The sequence below is a fragment of the Cherax quadricarinatus genome, chromosome 4, assembly GCF_038502225.1.
Source record: "Cherax quadricarinatus isolate ZL_2023a chromosome 4, ASM3850222v1, whole genome shotgun sequence".
NCBI classification, from domain to species: domain Eukaryota; kingdom Metazoa; phylum Arthropoda; class Malacostraca; order Decapoda; family Parastacidae; genus Cherax; species Cherax quadricarinatus.
In genome coordinates this window covers 69,273,804-69,295,698 of record NC_091295.1, presented here as the reverse complement: position 1 = coordinate 69,295,698, position 21,895 = coordinate 69,273,804, and the positions used below count along the sequence as shown (strand labels likewise).

The following is a 21,895-nucleotide window of genomic DNA, read 5'->3' as shown; positions in this document are numbered from 1 at the left end:
AATTAGGCCTACACAAAGATTGAGTGTCAACATTTGGGAATATTACAGACATTTTGCCAGTCAGTGGCTTCACTCTGTACAGGAGACTAGAAGAGAATCAGTCCCTTTGCCTGGAGGAAGTGTTCTGTCCATCACTAGAAAAGTACAGCATATGCACAAAAGTGGCTTATATTCAGCAGACAGGAGTTGCTGCTTCAACTTCCTACATCATAAACCACTTCTGTGTATATGCTGTACTTTTCAACACTGATGAGCTGAACACTTATTCCAGGCTGAAGGACTGATTAGCTACTTCTCTTTACACTAGCTGGCAAAAATGTTTACAAGATTCTAAAGTGTTACACAAGTTCAACTTTTCAGCTTTCTAAACTATTTACATCAGTAACTTTCATACATTTATAACTAAATACCTTATCCTCTTCTGGTTCTGCCTCATCTTCATCAAGAGGCTCTTCAACCTCTTCAGTTTTTGAGTCCCACAAGTAGATAGGAAAATTTATGAACTGTGAATATTTCTTTACCAAGTTCTTCACAGTATCTACCTCAACAAAGTCATAGGCTTCTTCCTTCAAATGCAAAGAAACTGTTGTACCTGTCAAGTAATTTCAATATTTTAAAGAGATAACAAAAACTTATAATTAATGTATGTACACTTAAGACTCAAGTGATTACAATTTTCTGAATGGCCTTCCTGGCTGTATTAGACAAAATATGGTAAATTCAAACATGCAGCCACAAAGTAGTCAAAACAGATTTAATAGGTTCTTGCATGGAGATTTACCCAAAGCCATGCACAACTTACTCGAGGACAATTTGGAAAGATTTAATTTAGTCACTAAGCTCTTACCCAGCACTTCAGACAACCACAAACTCGGCCAATATTGACAAAGGGTTATAATTTGTCATTTAGCTTTATGGTGGCTACAATATTTACAAGTCAAACATTTCACAACCAAGTAATAAGCAAGCACTGCAGACTGAACTGAATTTAAAGTGTACACAAGAAAACGAAAACAGGGGCACTTTAGAAATAATGTATTCTTGTATTTATTCTTTACCTAGTTTTAATTCTGAAGAATGAACAGGTCAAGCAAACAAGGTGGACAATAATCCTGAAGTCAAAGAACCAGACAAAATATCAAATTTGTATTAAGAGGGCCAAACTCACTCTTACAATGTCTTGGAAAATTGCTACTGAAAACTAAAAAGTTAATAGGAGACAGCAAGCTAAATTTAAATGCAGTTATGTTAAAATTTCAAGGGGAGTAGAATAACAGGCATACAAAGGTTAATGTGGAATAAACTAAACCATGGAAACTGCATTAAAATTAAGACCAGCTAGAATGCAAGTAGAATTCAAAGTGCTTATTTAGCAATGTGCAAACCCATTGTATTTAAGAACTTTCCTTTCACAAAGTATAAGGGTCAAGGAAACTGTCACAATCCCAGTTTGAATGAGCCTAAAATTCTAAACAGGAAAGGGAAGATCCCATTAATGGCAATAACCTTAAGTTCAGCAAGGCAAACTTAGTATGGGAAGAACGGTATTACCAGTTCTCAAATTTAGAGGATTTAAAGTCAGTCCTAGATGCTCTGATGTCTAGGAACACCAACATGGCTGAGCAACCCAACATCAGGGTAAGATTGGGCAAGATTACACAAAATTATCCAATACTTTCAAATTTCTACATTCAGAACCAGTCTGGGTGGCTGCCTGCTGGGTCCCCAAGCCACTCTGCTGTTTAAAGTTCCCTGACTTTCACAGGCCAGTTTTATAAAATTATGGGCAGCTTTATTTTGATGCAGGTTTGCCATCAATCTCGCATCGGGACCTGTAGGGTGCCATATTAGTGATTCTGCCAGATTACAGAGTAGTCATGTTAGAATGCACTTAACCCAACAGCAATATTTATGCATCAGCAATTTCACCCACTTTACACCCTACTTTTTGCCCATTCCATTGTTCTGGTCTACCAGAACTTTGGTATTACACTAGTATTCATTTATTCTGTCAAGTAAAAAACTCAATTGACCAATGTCAAGTACCCAATAAAGTAGTCAGAAATCAGTAATTTGGCCAGCTTCACAAATTTCAAGAGATGCCAATTTCATAAGGTCTAGAACTAAATGCAGACATCCCTGGCATTAAAATAACTTACTAGTCATCTCCAGGCTACTACTTTTATTACACTTTTGAATTTTTATTCACACAATAAAAACGTTTTGCAGATTACTGCATTATTTTAATAATTATATAATGTCAACCCATGTGACCATGTATTAGACCGACCAGTTGGACACTGGATGGCAACATTTGTTTACTCTTGAACATCAGCAAAAATCCAACATTGAGTTCAATTTCAAGGTACTTTCAGTCATGAAACCAGTCAATCATTTCTGCAAGCTATCTTCCATTCTATTTGAGAAAATGAGAATACAGCCATAAAAACCATATGAAAATACACCACAAAGTTGCAGTTTTACACCAAAAACACTGCCGCAGTTTTTTTCTCAGGCACTGCATACTGCAGTATTTTTATGTAGTGCACTTACCAGACCGATTCTCATACGTAGGCCCAAATTCACGACTACCAACAGTGGCTTCAAAGCCACTATCTTTTATGGACAACGTATGGTGCGCGCGCATTACGAAACGAGAAGCATCTATTTGTTGGAACAATGGCTAACACTAAAAGTGAGCAGGTTATAACAAATGGAGAAAAATTGGAATGACTTGTGCAGCAAGTAGTGCAACCAAACAGTAGCTGCAGGTTGGTGTGGCATCCCTGAAATGTGAAAATGCTAGCCAAAATTAGTACTGGATTACTGATTAGTGATGGCTGACTTGCACTAGGCACAGACTTGGAGATGCCCCGTTATAAAGATCTTACCTCTCTTCAGTGTGTCCCCTCTGGGGTCTTCAACAACTGAGAAAGCTGCAGAATCAGATTCCCATATTTGTTGTTGGTCAGTGTTGTGTTTACTGGTTACAACTACACGATCAGCAACGAGGAAAGCCGAGTAGAAACCAACTCCAAACTGCCCAATCAAGTCACTAGCCTGAAAGTAACATTTAAACTCAGTACTATAATGTAACTAACCCTTTCAGGGTCCACAGGCTCTCAGAGTCCCCCAAACTTAAAAAAATTTTTCTTATAAAAAGAATATTTTTCCTGATCATAATGACACCAAAAGTATGAAATTTGATGGAAAACTTGCTGAATTACGCTCTTGCGAAGTTAGCGGTCTTAACGATGTTTACACATCTGCAATTTTGCCCACCTTGAGCCTTATTTTCGGCCAATTCCAGTGTACTAGTTGACAAAAATAACTTTCGCTAGAACTCCATTTTTTTTTTTTTTCTATCGAATGAGTACAAGAAACCACCCATTTACCGATTTCAACTATCCAATACAGAGGTCAGAATTTAGCAATTTTGCCAATTTCACACAAATTTCAAATGCCAATTTCTAAACAGGGTCCAGAATAAACAAGACATTCCTGGCACTAAAATAACATTTCCTCTGTTCATTAGTCATGTCCCCAGGCCCCTCTTGCATTCTTTTGCTTTCCACTTTGAATTTTTATTCTCACAAAAAAATTCAAGATTTACTGTTATGCATACTACTGCATTAGTGTAGAAATGGTATAAATAATATCGGTGCACTTATGAAAGAATATTCGACTCAAAGTTGACGTGTATTGGAAGCTTAGCATGATTTTTTTTACTTTTGAACTTTGGTAAAAATCTAACATTTCTGCTACTTTGAGCTCATTTTTTAGGTACTTTTCATTGTAAAACCAGTCAAAATCTCAATTTCTGTAACATGTCTTCCATTCTATAAAATGAGACCAGGAAAACTAATACATCAATAAATACCATACGAAAATACAGTGCAAAGTCGCTGTTTTAATCCAAAAACAGTTTCCTCTCATTACGCACTGTGCTGCAGGATTTTTTTCATACTGAGCACACTGACCACAGACCCATTCTTTCATATATAGGCCTACCAGCTTTCTCTCGCTAGATTTGAAGGCGCTAGAATTTAGGCGTACTAGCACATCAAGAACCCTGGCGCACAAGCCGTACTACTACGGCCGAAACCCTGAAAGGGTTAAGAATCCAATATAACTAAAATTACACAATTCTGAAAAATATTTTACCTGATCAGCACTCTCCGATTCCTGAAGCTTCGAGAAAAACTCCGACGTGCCTGATTTAGCAATTGTGCCCAAGTTGTTGACAAGATCACTTCTGGTCATTCCAATGCCAGTGTCAGTGATGTGGAGGATATGGTTGTCCTGAAATAAGAAATATTTTAAAATTTCTGCTTTAATACTTTTATAGTAACAATTAGCACAATACAGTGGAACCCCAAGTTTCGGCCGCCCTGAGTTATAACCGCTTTTTTTTTTTGCCAAATTTTTTCCTGGGTTTTGGCCGGCGTACCAGACCTGTACGCGCGCCTCCCTGTGCAGGAGTTGTGAGCCAGTCTAGTGTTTGTCCTCTAGTGAATACCATGCATGCTCATCCTGCCAGCCAGCTGAACATTCTCCAATTCCCCATCTTCCAGATGCCAGCAAGTCAAGTAAATGTTATTTTAAATGTTTATTTAAGTTTTAATTTATCTATTGTAGTACTAATTTATGTACATTATCTGTTGTATGTAAAACTGAAGTTATTCTTTATTATTTTTTTTTTTTTTTTTTTTTTTTTTTTTTTTTGGCGAATATTTGCAAGTCTGGAATTGACTAATTGTACATACATTCTTATGGGAAATATCACTGTCTTTTGGCCATTGAGTTTAGGCCTAGCTCCTGGAATGGATTACGGCCAAAACTTGGGGCTCCACTGTACTTGGTAATCACGGTACTTGGTAATCAGGGTACTCACCTTGTCAGCTTTTATTCTTATTACAAGCTCAGAGTTCGTATCAAGCTGTTCTTTTTCAGTCAAGGAAAGTAGTCGAATTTTGTCCAGTGCATCTGATGCATTGCTGATGAGCTCTCTCAAGAATATCTGGAAAATGTATTTAAATTTTAAGGACTTTTCATTAACTCTTAATATAGAGTAGTTGGGGAGGGAGAGGGGATAAAATTATTGAGGATTAAATTATCAATTTCTTCAACACATTGGCAGTCTCCTGAGCCAAGGTGACCCAAAAGAAACCACCATCATTCACACATGATTGTCTTTGCAGAGGCATGCAGATACAGTACAACAGTTCAGATGCCACTGAGTGAAACTCTTGGCAAGTGAAGGCACTATTTTCCACCTCCAGAACTTGAGTCCAGCTAAGCAGTTTCCCCAAATCCTAATTTAAAAGGTTATTTTATTAAGCTATATTGCTCCCAGCAATTTAGTTTACTTTTACCACACAAACTATCAACACGTATACAGAAAGGCCCCACTTACACGGCAGGTTAGGTTCCAGGCTACCGCTGTAAAGCGGAAAGCGCCGTAAAGTGGAACACCCTTCCCCCCCCTTGTAAATGCATACAAATACTAGATATGTTTACACTAACTAGTAATAGAACTAGGCATTAAAAAACAATAGAAAAGTAAAACACACAGTGCACTCATTACTTACCTTAAAATATTTGTAGTCTTAATCTAGGGCGAGACAAGTAGTATTTATTTTAAGAAATCAAATCAAGTGTGGTATGTATGGTAGTCAGCCGGGCTACCATACCAGGCCAGGCCAGGCCACCCCACCTACACAATATTCTATTACATTTAAGCATCCCAAATAAAATGCATATACAGTTCACTCATTACTTACCTTAAAATATATGTAGTTAATGTAGGGTCAGGGGTGAGTAAATGAGAAAAAGTGAGTACACTAGAGGACAGGCTGAGTTATGTAAACAAACCAGCCGAACACAAGTTTTGTAAACAGTGTACATGTCTGGTTCGTGTACAAGTTATCTACATTGATACAGTAGAATAAAGACCACCACTCCCATTCTTGAGTAACACCGTTTTTAGAAGAAATGATGCTCTGAAGGCAATGGAAACAAGTCACTGACTTTTGGGTTATCCTAGGTACTTTACACATGCTGTTATGCAAGAATGTATATAACTGTATACCTGAATAAACTTTTACCTTCGAAAGGAAAAATTTTCTACAGTTACCCCAGTAACATTTTCTCATGTTGGACACGAGAAAATGTTATTCTTGCCATCACTCGTAGAAGTCTGGCTACCACATACTTATGTTTATTCTACTGTGGGGTGTATTTATCATCTTTATGTTGTGTATCGTGTTTATTATATAATTTTGAAAAATATAGATGGATTAATGAAAATTTGTATTAATGTAATACAAGACATTTAATGAGACTGATTATCATTAATATGGTGTCTCAAGACGAGACTGATTTTAATATGTACCTGCATGCCAGCACTAAGTATTTAGGTACATGTATACAAAAGTATAATTATCAGAGTATATATAAAATATGAAAACCTTTAAACAGTTTAAATTTTGGAGTTTCCAGACATAATGGAGACTGCTTACAGATCTCACAATGTAAACAAACCGGGTGGGGCACAGTGACCGTATTAGAAAGTCAGGTGGGGGAGCCGTAGAGAGTTTTGGTCAATTTGAAATGACCTAATTAGCGGAACACCGTAAAGCGGGGCCCTACCGTACTGCATAAAATGTTTAGGTGTGAAAAACAATTGATAAGAAAGGATATTAAGGCAACATGGTTGTTTTAGGAAGGATAGGAGATGTTGAAACCAAGAATTTACATCAAAGAATACAAGTAAACAATACTTAAGAGGTACTTTACATTTCTGAAATTATGAAACAGTACATGGGGAGGGGGAGGGGGGATAAAAGCAATCCATGATGTTTTAAGTATGAAATGGGTAGGAGGTTACTAAAAGTAAAACGTGGATAGTAATGCTAATGTTAAAATACACACAAGGGATTTTTTCAGTAAAAAGTAAGCCTTAAACTGATGTTACCATGGTTTAACATTTTGGGTAAATGCCAACACTGGTATTTGTAGAGGGGACAACTTGCAATACAGTGACAGTTACCTGCTTTTGCCAATGACTTTTGGAAGTGAAAGGATGCTACTAAGAAATTTAAGTGAATTTGTATAAGAGGAAATTAAACAGGAAATCAGAAGGTTATGAGAATCTAAGCAACAAAAGACTGGATATCAGATTGGTAGGAGTATGGCAGTGAATGGGTCAATATTTGGAAGTGAACTTTTATTTGGTTTATGAAAAATTAGACAAGAAAAAAGTGGGCAAGTAATAGAGGCATTTGTGAAGAACTATCCATTGTTTTAAAGAGGAATGTGCCAGCACAGTTGTGCAAGGTTAGTAAGGAAACAGGACAAGCATTTCCTGATGTGGGTCATCACATGATTATTCTCCATTGGCACTTGTCATTTGACCAAGGTCTTTCACTAGCTTGTTGGTACATCCTCTTTAAAAACTATTAGAACTATACCAACAAATTATGGGTGTAAAATACATTAACCCTTTCAGGGTCCAAGGCCCAAATCTGAAGTGGTGCCCCAGTGTCCAAGAATTTTCCCAAAAAAAATTCTTATGAAATGGTAGAGATTCTTTTTGCGAAGGTAATAAAACAAGTACGACATTTGATGGAAAATTGACGAAATTATGCTCTCGCGAATTTTGATGTGTCAGCGATATTTACGAATCGGCAATTTTGCCGACTGACTTCCATTTTAGGCCAATTACATCATTCCAGTCGACCAAATTCTTGGCTATTTTACTAGTATTACTTCTATTCTATCGATTGAGCACAAAAAATCACCAAGTCAACTGTTTCAACTACAAAATAAAGTGATCAGAAATTGGTAATTTGGCCAATTTAACACAAAGTTCAAAATATTCCAATTTCAAAATAGCATCCAGAACAATGTAGGCATTCCTGGTACTAAACTAACATTTCCTCGGTTCATTAGTTACGTTTTGAGGCATTACAAATAAATCCCATTTTTATTTTTTATTCACAATGAATTTTTATTCACACCAAAAAATAGAAGATTTACTGTTATGCAATATTGTAATAATTATATAAATATCACCACATTTGTGAATGTGTATTAGATTCACCAGCTGGCGTGTATTAGAAGTGTGAGGTCGTTTGTTTACTCTTGAACATCGACAAAAATTTAACATTTCCGCTACTTTGAGCTCAGTTTCAAGCCATTTCCGGTGCTAAAACCAATCAAAATCATCTCTTTCTGTAATATGTCTTCCATTCTATCAAATGAGACCAAGAAATTGCAAATACAACTATAAAAAATACAAAAAAACACTGCAAAGTTGCTGTTTTAATCGAAAATCTTTGTTTCAGTTTTTTTTCTCATTATACACAGTGTGCTGCAGGATTTGTTTTATGTGGTGCACACATACCACAGACGTATTCTCATATCTAGGCCCAAGTGTACCACTCAGTTTATCAGTGAGCTGAGCTCATGACGTAGATCTACGGTTTGGATACTGAACGCAAAGCCGTAGATCTACGGGACGGACCCTGAAAGGGTTAAGGAGGCTGGAAATTAGGTGGGAAGGGGTTACCAAACTTACTCCTGAGGGCTGAGGTGGTCTGGACCTCAAGTGGATGGAATAAAATAGGACAGGAAGATGTGTAAATCTGAAGGTTGAGAGAAGGAAAGGTAGCAAGGGGAAGGGGGGGGGGGGGTTATGCAAGGAAATTTGGAACAGGAAACTAACTCCAAAGCTGCTTGCAACAGTGTTAGACAGGGATAGAAATTTTAACCATAAGATCTGAAGTCTAGTCTACCTGGAGAGGGTTTCAGGGGTCAATGCCCCTACAGCCCAGTCTGAGACCAGGCCTCATGGTGGATCAGGGTCTGATTAACCAGGCTGTTACTGCTGGCTGCATGCAAGGTGATGTACAAACCACAGCCTGGTTGGTCAGGTACTGACTTCAGGTGCCTGTCCAGTACCTTCTTGAAGACAGCCAGGGGTCTATTGGTAATCCCCCTTATGTATGCTGGGAGGCAACTGAACAATCTTGTGTCTAGGACAATTATTGTGTTCTCTATGTACTTGTGGCACCTCTGCTTTTCATCAGGGAAATTTTGCATCTCCTGCAGTGTCTTTTGCATTCATAGGGAGTGATTCGTGTGCACTTTGGTGCCAATCCCTCCAGAACCTCCCAAGTGTATATTATCATGCATATCTCGCCTGCATTTGAGAGAAAGATCAAGGACCATCAACCGTTCCCAGTAGTTTAGGTGCCTTATCATACTTGTGTGCTGTGAAAGTTTTGTACATTCCAGGTCTGCAATGTCGCCCGCATTGAAGGGGGCCGTTAGTGTACAACAGTATTCCAGCCTAGAGAGCACGAGCGATTTGATTTCCTAGCGGATGAGGTAGATGCATTGTTGTAGTCTGACTTAGGAAAGGGTGGCACCCACATTTTCAAAAAGTGGCAAATGTTTGTTACAAGAGCTTGCAATACATTTAATGTAATTTAGGGAACGTGCAACTCCAGGTTCTTGCACTTCTCCCAATGCCTATTCCTGGCTACAAAAGCCTAGATTTTGTGTAGTGCAGGAAACTAGTACAGTAAATAAAACTGGTAAAATCTAGACAGTTATGCATTTGCTAGTCTTAATTTTAAAAGTACTATAAATGATATTCACTAGTTATGTATTCAGTTTATAAAATTACTTCACAGCAAGGTCGTGCAACCTATGCAGCTAAATACTGTCAGATCAACAGGCATTGCCACACCAAAGTCTTATCCTGCCTAGAAATGAGCTTCAGGCATTCAGACTGGTAGTCTGAAAAGTGAGCAGAATACAGTGGAACCTCTACGTGAGAGTGCATCTATGCGAGTTTTTCCCAGATACGAGGCATCTTAATTTTTTGCTTCCAGACGAGAGCGAAATTTCCAGGCGCAGGTGGGCCTCGAGGGCGGTTCCTTGATGCTGGCAAGGGGCTCAATCTAGGAAATTGGATATCAGTTTGTCGGACTATCTTATTGAAATTTGGGCATAATGGAGTTAAATTCTCAGCCGTTAGCCTCCCCTTAGTACATTTTCGTATGGCTATTATGGTTTTATTAGTTTTGTTTTTTTTTTGGTCTCATTTGACAGAATGGAAGATACTACAGTATGATTTTGATTGGTTTCACAAAAAGTACCTTTAAACTGAGCTCAAAGTAGCAGAAATTTTCAATTCTTTGGCAATGTTCAAGAGTAAACAAATGAAGTCACTGTCCAATACCTGTCCAACTGGCACTGTCCCTCAACCTTCATGTATTGGAAAGCTCTTCAACATGTTAGCAAAAGTGGGAGCAGACATGAGGTATCAGTGACAAGACCTTTTTTGTATCCTATACTACAAGTATCTGAATGCCACCATGAGAGCAGTATGCCTCAAAACTCAGTCCTCCACTTGCAGGAAGGAATTTTTTTCCTTATGTTTTGTGCAGTTTACCTGGAGTTTACCTGGAGAGAGTTTCGGGGGTCAACGCCCCCGCGGCCCGGTCTGTGACCAGGCCTCCTGGTGGATCAGCGCCTGATCAACCAGGCTGTTGCTGCTGGCTGCACGCAAACCAACATACGAGCCACAGCCCGGCTGATCAGGAACTGACTTTAGGTGCTTGTCCAGTGCCAGCTTGAAGACTGCCAGGGGTCTGTTGGTAATCCCCCTTATGTGTGCTGGGAGGCAGTTGAACAGTCTCGGGCCCCCTGACACTTATTGTATGGTCTCTTAACGTGCTAGTGACACCCCTGCTTTTCATTGGGGGGATGGTGCATCGTCTGCCAAGTCTTTTGCTTTCGTAGTGAGTGATTTTCGTGTGCAAGTTCGGTACTAGTCCCTCTAGGATTTTCCAGGTGTATATAATCATGTATCTCTCCCTCCTGCATTCCAGGGAATACAGGTTTAGAAACCTCAAGCACTCCCAGTAATTGAGGTGTTTTATCTCCGTTATGCGCGCCGTGAAAGTTCTCTGTACATTTTCTAGGTCGGCAATTTCACCTGCCTTGAAAGGTGCTGTTAGAGTGCAGCAATATTCCAGCCTAGATAGAACAAGTGACCTGAAGAGTGTCATCATGGGCTTGGCCTCCCTAGTTTTGAAGGTTCTCATTATCCATCCTGTCATTTTTCTAGCAGATGCAATTGATACAATGTTATGGTCCTTGAAGATGAGATCCTCCGACATAATCACTCCCAGGTCTTTGACGTTGGTGTTTCGCTCTATTTCGTGGCCAGAATTTGTTTTGTACTCTGATGAAGATTTAATTTCCTCATGTTTACCATATCTGAGTAATTGAAATTTCTCATCGTTGAACTTCATATTGTTTTCTGCAGCCCACTGAAAGATTTGGTTGATGTCCGCCTGGAGCCTTGCAGTGTCTGCAATGGAAGACACTCGTGCAGATTCGGGTGTCATCTGCAAAGGAAGACACGGTGCTGTGGCTGACATCCTTGTCTATGTCGGATATGAGGATGAGGAACAAGATGGGAGCTAGTACTGTGCCTTGTGGAACAGAGCTTTTCACCGTAGCTGCCTCGGACTTTACTCTGTTGACGACTACTCTGTGTTCTGTTAGTGAGGAAATTATAGATCCATCGACCGACTTTTCCTGTTATTCCTTTAGCGCGCATTTTGTGCGCTATTACGCCATGGTCACACTTGTCAAAGGCTTTTGCAAAGTCTGTAAATATTACATCTGCATTCTTTGTCTTCTAGTGCATTTAGGACCTTGTCGTAGTGATCCAGTAGCTGAGACAGACAGGAGCGACCTGTTCTAAACCCATGTTGCCCTGGGTTGTGTAACTGATGGGTTTCTAGATGGGTGGTGATCTTGCTTAGGACCCTTTCAAAGATTTTTATGATATGGGATGTTAGTGCTATTGGTCTGTAGTTCTTTGCTGTTGCTTTACTGCCCCCTTTGTGGAGTGGGGCTATGTCTGTTGTTTTTAGTAACTGAGGGACGACCCCCGTGTCCATGCTCCCTCTCCATAGGATGGAAAAGGCTCGTGATAGGGGCTTCTTGCAGTTCTTGATGAACACAGAGTTCCATGAGTCTGGCCCTGGGGCAGAGTGCATGGGCATGTCATTTATCGCCTGTTCGAAGTCATTTGGCGTCAGGATAACATCGGATAGGCTTGTGTTAATCAAATTTTGTGGCTCTCATAAAAAATTCATTTTGATCTTCGACTCTCAGTCTGGTTAGCGGCTTGCTAAAAACTGAGTCATATTGGGACTTGAGTAGCTCACTCATTTCCTTGCTGTCATCTGTGTAGGACCCATCTTGTTTAAGTAGGGGCCCAATACTGGGCATTGTTCTCGATTTTGATTTGGCATAGGAGAAGAAATACTTTGGGTTTCTTTCGATTTCATTTATAGCTTTTAGTTCTTCCCGCGATTCCTGACTCCTAAAGGATTCTTTTAGCTTAAGTTCGATGCTTGCTATTTCTGACCAGTGTCTCCCTGCGCATTTCAGATATATTGACCTCTTTTAGCCGCTCTGTTATTCTTTTCCGTCGCCTGTAAAGGGAGCGCCTGTCTTTCTATTTTACATCTACTCTCATTTTTCTTAGAGGAATAAGCCTTGTGCATACATCGAGTGCCACCGAGTTAATCTGTTCTAGGCATAAGTTTGGGTCTGTGTTGCTTAGTATATCTTCCCAGCTTATATCGGTTAGGACTTGGTTTACTTGGTCCCACTTTATGTTTTTGTTATTGAAGTTGAATTTGGTGAATGCTCCCTCATGACTAGTCTCATTTTGTCGGTCTGGGGCTCCTCGCATACATGTCTGAACCTCAATTATGTTGTGATCTGAGTATATTGTTTTTGATATGGTGACATTTCTTATCAGATCATCATTGTTAGTGAATATGAGGTCTAGTGTATTCTCCAGTCTAGTAGGCTATTATTTGCCGGTTTAAATTGAATTTTGTGCAGAGATTTAAAAGCTCGTGTGAGTGTGAGTTCATCAGAGCTGCCTCCTGGTGTTATTACTGCAACAATATTATTTGCTATATTCCTCCATTTTAGGTGCCTTAAGTTGAAATCCCCCAGGAGCAAGATGTTGGGTGCAGGAGCTGGAAGATTTTCCAGACAGTGGTCAATTTTTAACAGCTGTTCCTGGAATTGCTGGGATGTTGCATCCGGAGGCTTGTAGACTACCACAATGACTAGGTTTTGGTTCTCGACCTTTACTGGTGGTGTCAATTTTTTTCTAACAATGGGTCCTAAGAAAGCAAGTACAAGGGAGTGCTGATAAGTATGATTTCCATGGAATTAAAACAGGAAATCAAATAAGCTGGAGGGTTAAGGACTTTGCCAGGCAGTACCAGCATACCACTTCAATATGTACAATACTAAATCAGGAGTCGGTGACAGTAGCATTAAGAGTAGCAATTATAAGTCACTGACTTTGAGGCTATCCTAGGTGCTCTTCATGTAGTCAGGAGCAGGAATGCTGTAAACCTCAATGGCTGCTGTCATCACCACTAGCCACATACATGATGACATTCATTCTAGTGAATCACGTTTGCTATTTTTTTGTCTTCAGATGAATTTTAATAAATAAGCCAGAGAGTTGACATTAGGGAAATTATTGAAGTATTTTGTGCCTGGAATTCCACTGGAACAAATTCCATTTCAGTTAATTTAAACGAGGAAAATTGACTGCACACTAGCAAATCCAGATGCAAGCAAGGTCATAGAATATTAAAGTATACATTCCACTGTACCAGTAAGTAAAAATTACAGAACAGCAAAAATTATAAATTTGGAAAAGTTAGAATACACTAACCTCTTTATTCCTGTACAGAGAATTTATGATCAACTTCATCATGCGGTTCACTTCTGCCTGAAATGCATGCTTTTCTGCCTTCTCTCTCATTTCCTTGATCTGAAGCAGAAAAAAATGCTTTAGTTAAAAATTTATGTAGAAAACTTAAATTTTGTGGTCCCTACTAACTGCCAAATTACTCTACAACCAAGAATTACATTGTTGCAAGAACTAAGTCTTTTTTTTTCCAACAAGGCTGCCGTCTCCCACCGAGACGGGGTGACCCAAAAAGAAAAACTCCCCAAAAAAGAAAATACTTTAAACACTTTCACCTCACACAATCACTTTTTGCAGAGGTTGTGTATCTTATACGTACGTATAAGATACACAACATATCCCTCCAAACTGCCAATATCCCAAACCCCTCCTTTAGAGTGCAGGCATTGTACTTCCCATTTCCAGGACTCAAGTCCAGCTATATAAAAAAAACCAGTTTCCCTGAATCCTTTCACTAAATATTACCCTGCTCACACTCCAACAGATTGTTATGGTTTTAATTTCATCCATAAACTTTTACTCACTACATTGTCAAACTAAACTAGACTGCTTTAAAGAATTCATGAGCTTAATGTAATCACAAACATGAAAAACTGCTTATGAGAAACTTCTAATGTAAAGATACTAATGAATCAGATACTATAATTGGTTTATGTAAAACTATATACCCTTATTTGCAGACTAGTCCATGTAGCACTGAATACACCATTCAGAGTTGTGTATTAACCCTTTGACTTTGTCCTATGTATGTCTCACGAGCCACTGACTACTCAAAAATTCTAGCGGTTTCAAATCAAGCAGAAGAAAGCTGGTAGGCCCACATGTGAGAATGGGTCTGTGGTCCGTGTGCACCACAAAATCCTGCAGCACGCAGTGCATGAGGAAAAAAACTACTTTTTGGATTAAAATGCAGACTTTGCAGTGTATTTTTGTATAGTATTCACATTTATCCTCTTCGTCTCATTTGACAGAATGAGAAACAAATAGAGGTGACTGATTGGTTTTACTATGAAAAGAACATTGAAATAGAGCTCAAAGTATGGAAATTTTGATTTTTACCGATGTTCAAAAGTAAAATAAAAGATAGTCAAATAAATGTCCAACTAGCCATTCTAATATGCAGCCATGAATGGGTTGACATTTATGTAATTACAATATTGCAGTAAATATTTTGCTTTAATAAAAACTAAACTAATATCAGAGGGGCCTAGAGATGTGACTGATGAACGAAGAGTTATTTTAGAGCCAGGAATGTCTGCATTGTTCATTCTGGACCCTATTTTGAAATTGGCACTTTAATTTGTGTGAAGTTGGCCAAATTGCAAATTGCTGACCAGTTGAAATTGGTAAATGGGCACTTATATTCAATCTATAGAACAAATGGAGTTCTAAAGAAACCTACGAGTTTTGTCTACTGGAACAATGGAATTAGCCGAAAATAGGGCTCAAAGTGGGTAAACTAGTCGATTCATAAATATCGCCGAGGTCGCTAACTATCGCAAGAGCGTAATTCCGAAAGTTTCATCAAATTTCGTTCTTTTGGTGTCATTACCATCAGGGAAAGATTAGCACTAAGAAAAATTTTTCAAAAATTTTTAGACACCAGGAGACCTCAGGATTTGGGGTTGTGACAGTCAAGGGGCTAACCCTTTCAGGGTCCCCCAGGCCCCTTCTCTCAGACTTGTTCTCAGGGTCACCCAAATTTAAAAAAAAAAAAAAAAAATAAAATCTTTTCCCGATCATAATGACACCAAAAGTATGAAATTGGATGGAAAACTTATGGAATTATGCTCTCGCGAAGCTAGCGGTCTCGACGATGTTCATACATTGGCGATTTTGCCCACCGAGCCCTATTTTCGGCCAATTCCAGTGTACTAGTCGGCAAAAATCATTTTGCTATAACTCCATTTTCCTATCGAACGAGTACAAGAAACCACCCATTTACCGATTTCAACTATCCAATACAGTGGTCAGAATTTAGCAATTTTGCCAATTTCACACATTTCAAAAGATGCCAATTTCCAATGGGTCCAGAATAAACAAGAAACATTCCTGGCACTAAAATAAAATTTCCTGTTCATTAGTCACATCCCCAGGCCCCCCCCCCCCATTCTTTTGCTGTCCACTTTGAATTTTTCTCAAAAAATTCAAGATCTACTGTTACGCAGACTACTGCATTAGTGTAGAAATGGTATAAATACTGGCGCACTTGTGAAAGAATATTCGACTCAGTTGACGTGTATTGTATGCTTAGCATGATTTGTTTACTTTTGAACTCTGGTAGAAATCGAACATTCCTGCTACTTTGAGCTCAATTTCAAGGCACTTCTCATCACAAAACCGGTCAAAATCATCTCAATTTCTGTAATACATCTTCCATTCTATAAAATGAGACCAGGAAACCTAGAATTCAACAATAAATGCCACACTAAAATACATTGCAAAGTCGCAGTTTTAATAAAAAAACTGCGAGTTTTTTTTCATTATGCACTGTGCTGCAGGATTTTTATACTGCACACTGACCAGACCCACTTTTATATGTAGGCCTACCAGCTTTCATTAGATTCGAGGGCGCTAGAACTTAGGCATACTAGTATGTCAAAAACCCTGGTGCGCAAGGCGTATTAGTACGTCCGAAACCCTGAAAGGGTTAGGATAAGTAATGGAGGCTCTCGGCTAAATGGTTAACCAACTATTTTAATTTGTACATTAAAAATTAGATTTTAATCAAAATGCCCTTAATGCTTAAAGACAAGGTGAACAAAATTAGTGTTAACCAAAGGAGGTAGGGCTAGAGTCAGAAGGTTTAAATAATTTAAAAAATTACAATACAGAAAATTAAATTCCAATTTATTTTACAAGTGTCTAGAGCACTTAAAAGCTCTAGCAAGAGCTTAGGTTAGTACGAATAATTTAGCATTCAACTTTCCTGAAAGTTAAGAATCCACATTATCAAAAGAAATAGATTAAACTGACAGCACAAAGGTGCCATGAGCTCAGGATAAGTCACTGAAGACAGTTATATGTATATAAATTCATACAGCTTAAATTGAACATTTACAAGTATATACTAAAAGATTTTACCTACATTTATTTTGCCTGAAATGCTTGGCATAGTCAAGAGCTTCCTACATGCACTAGCAGGTGCCAATTTTGTAAAAACTGATGTAAATACACAACACTCTTTTACAACATTTACATTATCTGATACAAATACCAAACCAGATAGGAAAGTTTACATTCCTATTGGAGTTTAAAAATTCTTTACTAATCCAATTTAATGTTAACTGGAACAAATTGTACTGACTTGTGCCACATTAAGACCATCTAACTTTATAGCTTCCTCTTCTCTGGCCACTACATTGTCATCGGTGCGTGAACCCTCCATGCTAGCACCCAGATCTTGCTCCACAGTATCATCGCCTCTTGCATACCCTGGAAGTATAAATCAACTTTAAAGTTACCCAATAACTACATTAATGGTTAGACAACTTGCATGTACACTGACAGCTGTTCAACATTCTACTATATTGCATCTAAAGCTATTTTATTCAAACTAAATGGGATGCAAAGTTAATGGGGAAAGGGGGGGGGTAACAATTTAACATTATAGAAAAGGAGACAGTTAGGCGAGATTAGACAATTTTAACCCAGAGCGTTAGACGCCCAGGATAAAAAAAACATTAAGGGACTATCTTCTCAGGATGTGACCCAAATAAGTAACACTTTGGTACCTGCTTACTGCTAGGTGAACAAATACGTGTTAGGAAGTATGCACAGCATTTAACAGGTACAACAGCTACCTTGGAATAAGAGCTATGCAGTGATGGTACTGAAATTAACTTTCAATCTTTAAGATATTAATTTTGAGCTGGGCCATTTTACAAAAACTGTCCATGGCTTTATGGGACTTTGGGATTATGAGGAGTAATTGCCTTCTGGTAAACTGCCTTCTGGATTTATGTATTTTCCGGACTGTCTTCAGGTGTCTTGTTGGCTGGCAAGTGCCACCCACGATCAGAATTAGTGTCCGTTATTTCTTTTTAATACATGTACAGGAGTTACACGCATGCATTGCTTCAATTCCCCTGATGAAAAACAGAGGTGCCACGAGTACACAGAACAAGTGTCCGGGGGCCCCAAGACTGTTCAACTGCCTCCCAGCATACATAATGGGGGTTACCAATACACCCCTGGCTGTCTTCAAGAAGGCACTCGACAGGCCCCTGAATTCAGTACTTTACCACTTGGGCTGTGGTTTATATGTCAGTTTGCATGTGGCCAGCAGTAACAGCTTGGTTGATTAGACCCTGATGTACCACGAGGCCTGGTCTCAGACCGGGCCATGGGGGCATTGACCCCCAAAACCCTGTGCAGGTAAACTCCAGGTAAGCAATGTTTACCCCTGTACAGTGCAATGGTTCATTTTAACAGTTTATTCAGGTACAGTTACAAAGATTATCATACACATCAGCAGCACAGGTGTGCAGTACCTGGGATAAATAAGTGACTACCATTGGTGTGGTAGGTGATGGTAGTACCTCTGCTCACCTCAACACTGCTTTAACATTTTATAGCGGTTATGGTCATTTTTTCAAGGTAGCTGAAGTAACAGTCATCTAGAATGTTTTGATGATGATATCCACCACCTCAGGAGTTAATGGAAACACTAACTACCAGGAACCCTCACTCACATTATTGCTTCTCCCTCAGTTTTTCCTTCCCCCCGGCAAGCAGCAGGGTCCCTGCAAGCAGCAGGGTCCCTGCAAGCAGCAGGGACCCTACAAGCAGCAGGGACCCTGCAAGCAGCAGGGACCCTACAAGCAGCAGGGTCCCTGCAAGCAGCAGGGACCCTACAAGCAGCAGGGACCCTGCAAGCAGCAGGGTCCCTACAAGCAGCAGGGTCCCTACAAGCAGCAGGGACCCTGCAAGCAGCAGGGACCCTGCAAGCAGCAGGGACCCTGCAAGCAGCAGGGACCCTGCAAGCAGCAGGGACCCTGCAAGCAGCAGGGACCCTGCAAGCAGCAGGGACCCTGCAAGCAGCAGGGACCCTGCAAGCAGCAGGGACCCTGCAAGCAGCAGGGACCCTGCAAGCAGCAGGGACCCTGCAAGCAGCAGGGACCCTGCAAGCAGCAGGGACCCTGCAAGCAGCAGGGTCCCTGCAAGCAGCAGGGACCCTACAAGCAGCAGGGACCCTACAAGCAGCAGGGTCCCTGCAAGCAGCAGGGACCCTACAAGCAGCAGGGACCCTACAAGCAGCAGGGTCCCTACAAGCAGCAGGGTCCCTACAAGCAGCAGGGTCCCTACAAGCAGCAGGGACCCTACAAGCAGCAGGGTCCCTACAAGCAGCAGGGACCCTACAAGCAGCAGGGACCCTGCAAGCAGCAGGGACCCTGCAAGCAGCAGGGACCCTACAAGCAGCAGGGTCCCTGCAAGCAGCAGGGACCCTGCAAGCAGCAGGGTCCCTACAAGCAGCAGGGACCCTACAAGCAGCAGGGACCCTACAAGCAGCAGGGACCCTGCAAGCAGCAGGGTCCCTACAAGCAGCAGGGACCCTGCAAGCAGCAGGGACCCTACAAGCAGCAGGGACCCTACAAGCAGCAGGGACCCTACAAGCAGCAGGGTCCCTACAAGCAGCAGGGACCCTACAAGCAGCAGGGTCCCTACAAGCAGCAGGGACCCTACAAGCAGCAGGGACCCTACAAGCAGCAGGGACCCTACAAGCAGCAGGGTCCCTACAAGCAGCAGGGACCCTACAAGCAGCAGGGACCCTACAAGCAGCAGGGACCCTACAAGCAGCAGGGTCCCTACAAGCAGCAGGGTCCCTACAAGCAGCAGGGACCCTACAAGCAGCAGGGTCCCTACAAGCAGCAGGGACCCTACAAGCAGCAGGGTCCCTACAAGCAGCAGGGACCCTACAAGCAGCAGGGTCCCTACAAGCAGCAGGGACCCTACAAGCAGCAGGGTCCCTACAAGCAGCAGGGACCCTACAAGCAGCAGGGACCCTGCAAGCAGCAGGGACCCTGCAAGCAGCAGGGACCCTACAAGCAGCAGGGACCCTGCAAGCAGCAGGGTCCCTACAAGCAGCAGGGACCCTGCAAGCAGCAGGGTCCCTACAAGCAGCAGGGTCCCTACAAGCAGCAGGGACCCTACAAGCAGCAGGGACCCTACAAGCAGCAGGGACCCTGCAAGCAGCAGGGTCCCTACAAGCAGCAGGGACCCTACAAGCAGCAGGGACCCTACAAGCAGCAGGGACCCTACAAGCAGCAGGGTCCCTACAAGCAGCAGGGACCCTACAAGCAGCAGGGACCCTACAAGCAGCAGGGACCCTACAAGCAGCAGGGTCCCTACAAGCAGCAGGGTCCCTACAAGCAGCAGGGTCCCTACAAGCAGCAGGGACCCTACAAGCAGCAGGGTCCCTACAAGCAGCAGGGACCCTACAAGCAGCAGGGACCCTACAAGCAGCAGGGTCCCTACAAGCAGCAGGGACCCTACAAGCAGCAGGGACCCTGCAAGCAGCAGGGTCCCTACAAGCAGCAGGGACCCTACAAGCAGCAGGGTCCCTACAAGCAGCAGGGACCCTACAAGCAGCAGGGACCCTACAAGCAGCAGGGACCCTACAAGCAGCAGGGACCCTACAAGCAGCAGGGACCCTACAAGCAGCAGGGACCCTACAAGCAGCAGGGACCCTACAAGCAGCAGGGACCCTGCAAGCAGCAGGGACCCTGCAAGCAGCAGGGACCCTGCAAGCAGCAGGGACCCTGCAAGGAGCAGGGACCCTACAAGCAGCAGGGACCCTACAAGCAGCAGGGACCCTACAAGCAGCAGGGACCCTACAAGCAGCAGGGACCCTACAAGCAGCAGGGACCCTACAAGCAGCAGGGACCCTACAAGCAGCAGGGACCCTACAAGCAGCAGGGACCCTACAAGCAGCAGGGACCCTACAAGCAGCAGGGTCCCTACAAGCAGCAGGGTCCCTACAAGCAGCAGGGACCCTACAAGCAGCAGGGACCCTACAAGCAGCAGGGACCCTACAAGCAGCAGGGACCCTACAAGCAGCAGGGACCCTACAAGCAGCAGGGACCCTACAAGCAGCAGGGACCCTACAAGCAGCAGGGACCCTACAAGCAGCAGGGACCCTACAAGCAGCAGGGACCCTACAAGCAGCAGGGACCCTACAAGCAGCAGGGACCCTACAAGCAGCAGGGACCCTACAAGCAGCAGGGACCCTACAACACTTCTGTACATTATGGTGGTTTACAAGCACAGTGAACCGGAAAAATAATACAGGAGACTGGTGCTTAAAGTCATGAGAATATTAAGAGCCTAATTTACTGATGCAGAAAGATATCTACACATTACAATTAACAAATTACAGAATGCATTTAGCTCTCACAAGGATTTTGTCCGTGGTGCTTATTTTCTGCCTCACAATGCCTCTTATTCAGAGAAAACTGCCCATGGAGTCAAAGTAATTTTCCGCCCAATAATAACAAAATAAGAAACTTTCTCACCTGTAAAGAGCAGAACCACAAGAAGGAAAATATACCGGTATGTTAAGGGTAACATGATGGCACTACACAGACACCACCACCACAGAGTCTTGTACACGACTGACTGCTGGAGTTGTGTTAGTATAAGCGATGGTATGATCTACCTCCAGCCAGGTGGGCGGGGCTACTGTACAGTAACCAATCAGGGCAGACCACGCGGGCCTGTCAGCCAATAAGGTAGTAGGTAGTGGTCTGTGAGAACAGAGTTGGCTCACTGTGATTGGTCGTCCCTGGTCGCAGCAGCTTTCCCAACATATATGATGATGCTGAATACTTTTAGGAAAAATAATACCCTTTTAAATATCTAAAAAGAGTATATATAATGTGCTACACACATATATTTCTTTCTCATTAAAATATATATTAGGCATGATATGAGTTAAAGTCAAAATTCAATATGTATTTTTTAAAAAATTAGTCTTTAAGCTAAATATACAAAAGTTTATAGTCAGTCGAGTCGCGTTTTCGTCTCCCTTACAAACTATGGAGGTCTTAATTGTCAATG

At 41.6% G+C, this 21,895-nt stretch overlaps 1 protein-coding gene across 2 annotated transcripts in view; it reads right to left on the bottom strand.

Moving 5' to 3' along the window:
- Positions 1-21,511, bottom strand: part of Gp93 (heat shock protein 90 Gp93) — a 44,327-nt gene extending 22,816 nt beyond the window's left edge. For both annotated transcript variants that reach the window (XM_053770608.2, XM_053770609.2), the window contains exons 1-7: positions 21,352-21,511; positions 17,145-17,272; positions 13,802-13,900; positions 4,895-5,020; positions 4,165-4,302; positions 2,892-3,060; positions 411-592 (exon numbers count right to left, since the gene is read on the bottom strand). In XM_053770608.2, coding sequence (XP_053626583.2) covers positions 411-592; positions 2,892-3,060; positions 4,165-4,302; positions 4,895-5,020; positions 13,802-13,900; positions 17,145-17,272; positions 21,352-21,406 — 897 coding nt within the window. In that variant the 5' untranslated portion in view covers positions 21,407-21,511. The remainder of the gene's footprint in view (positions 1-410; positions 593-2,891; positions 3,061-4,164; positions 4,303-4,894; positions 5,021-13,801; positions 13,901-17,144; positions 17,273-21,351) is intronic.
- Positions 21,512-21,895: the final 384 nt, after the last annotated feature.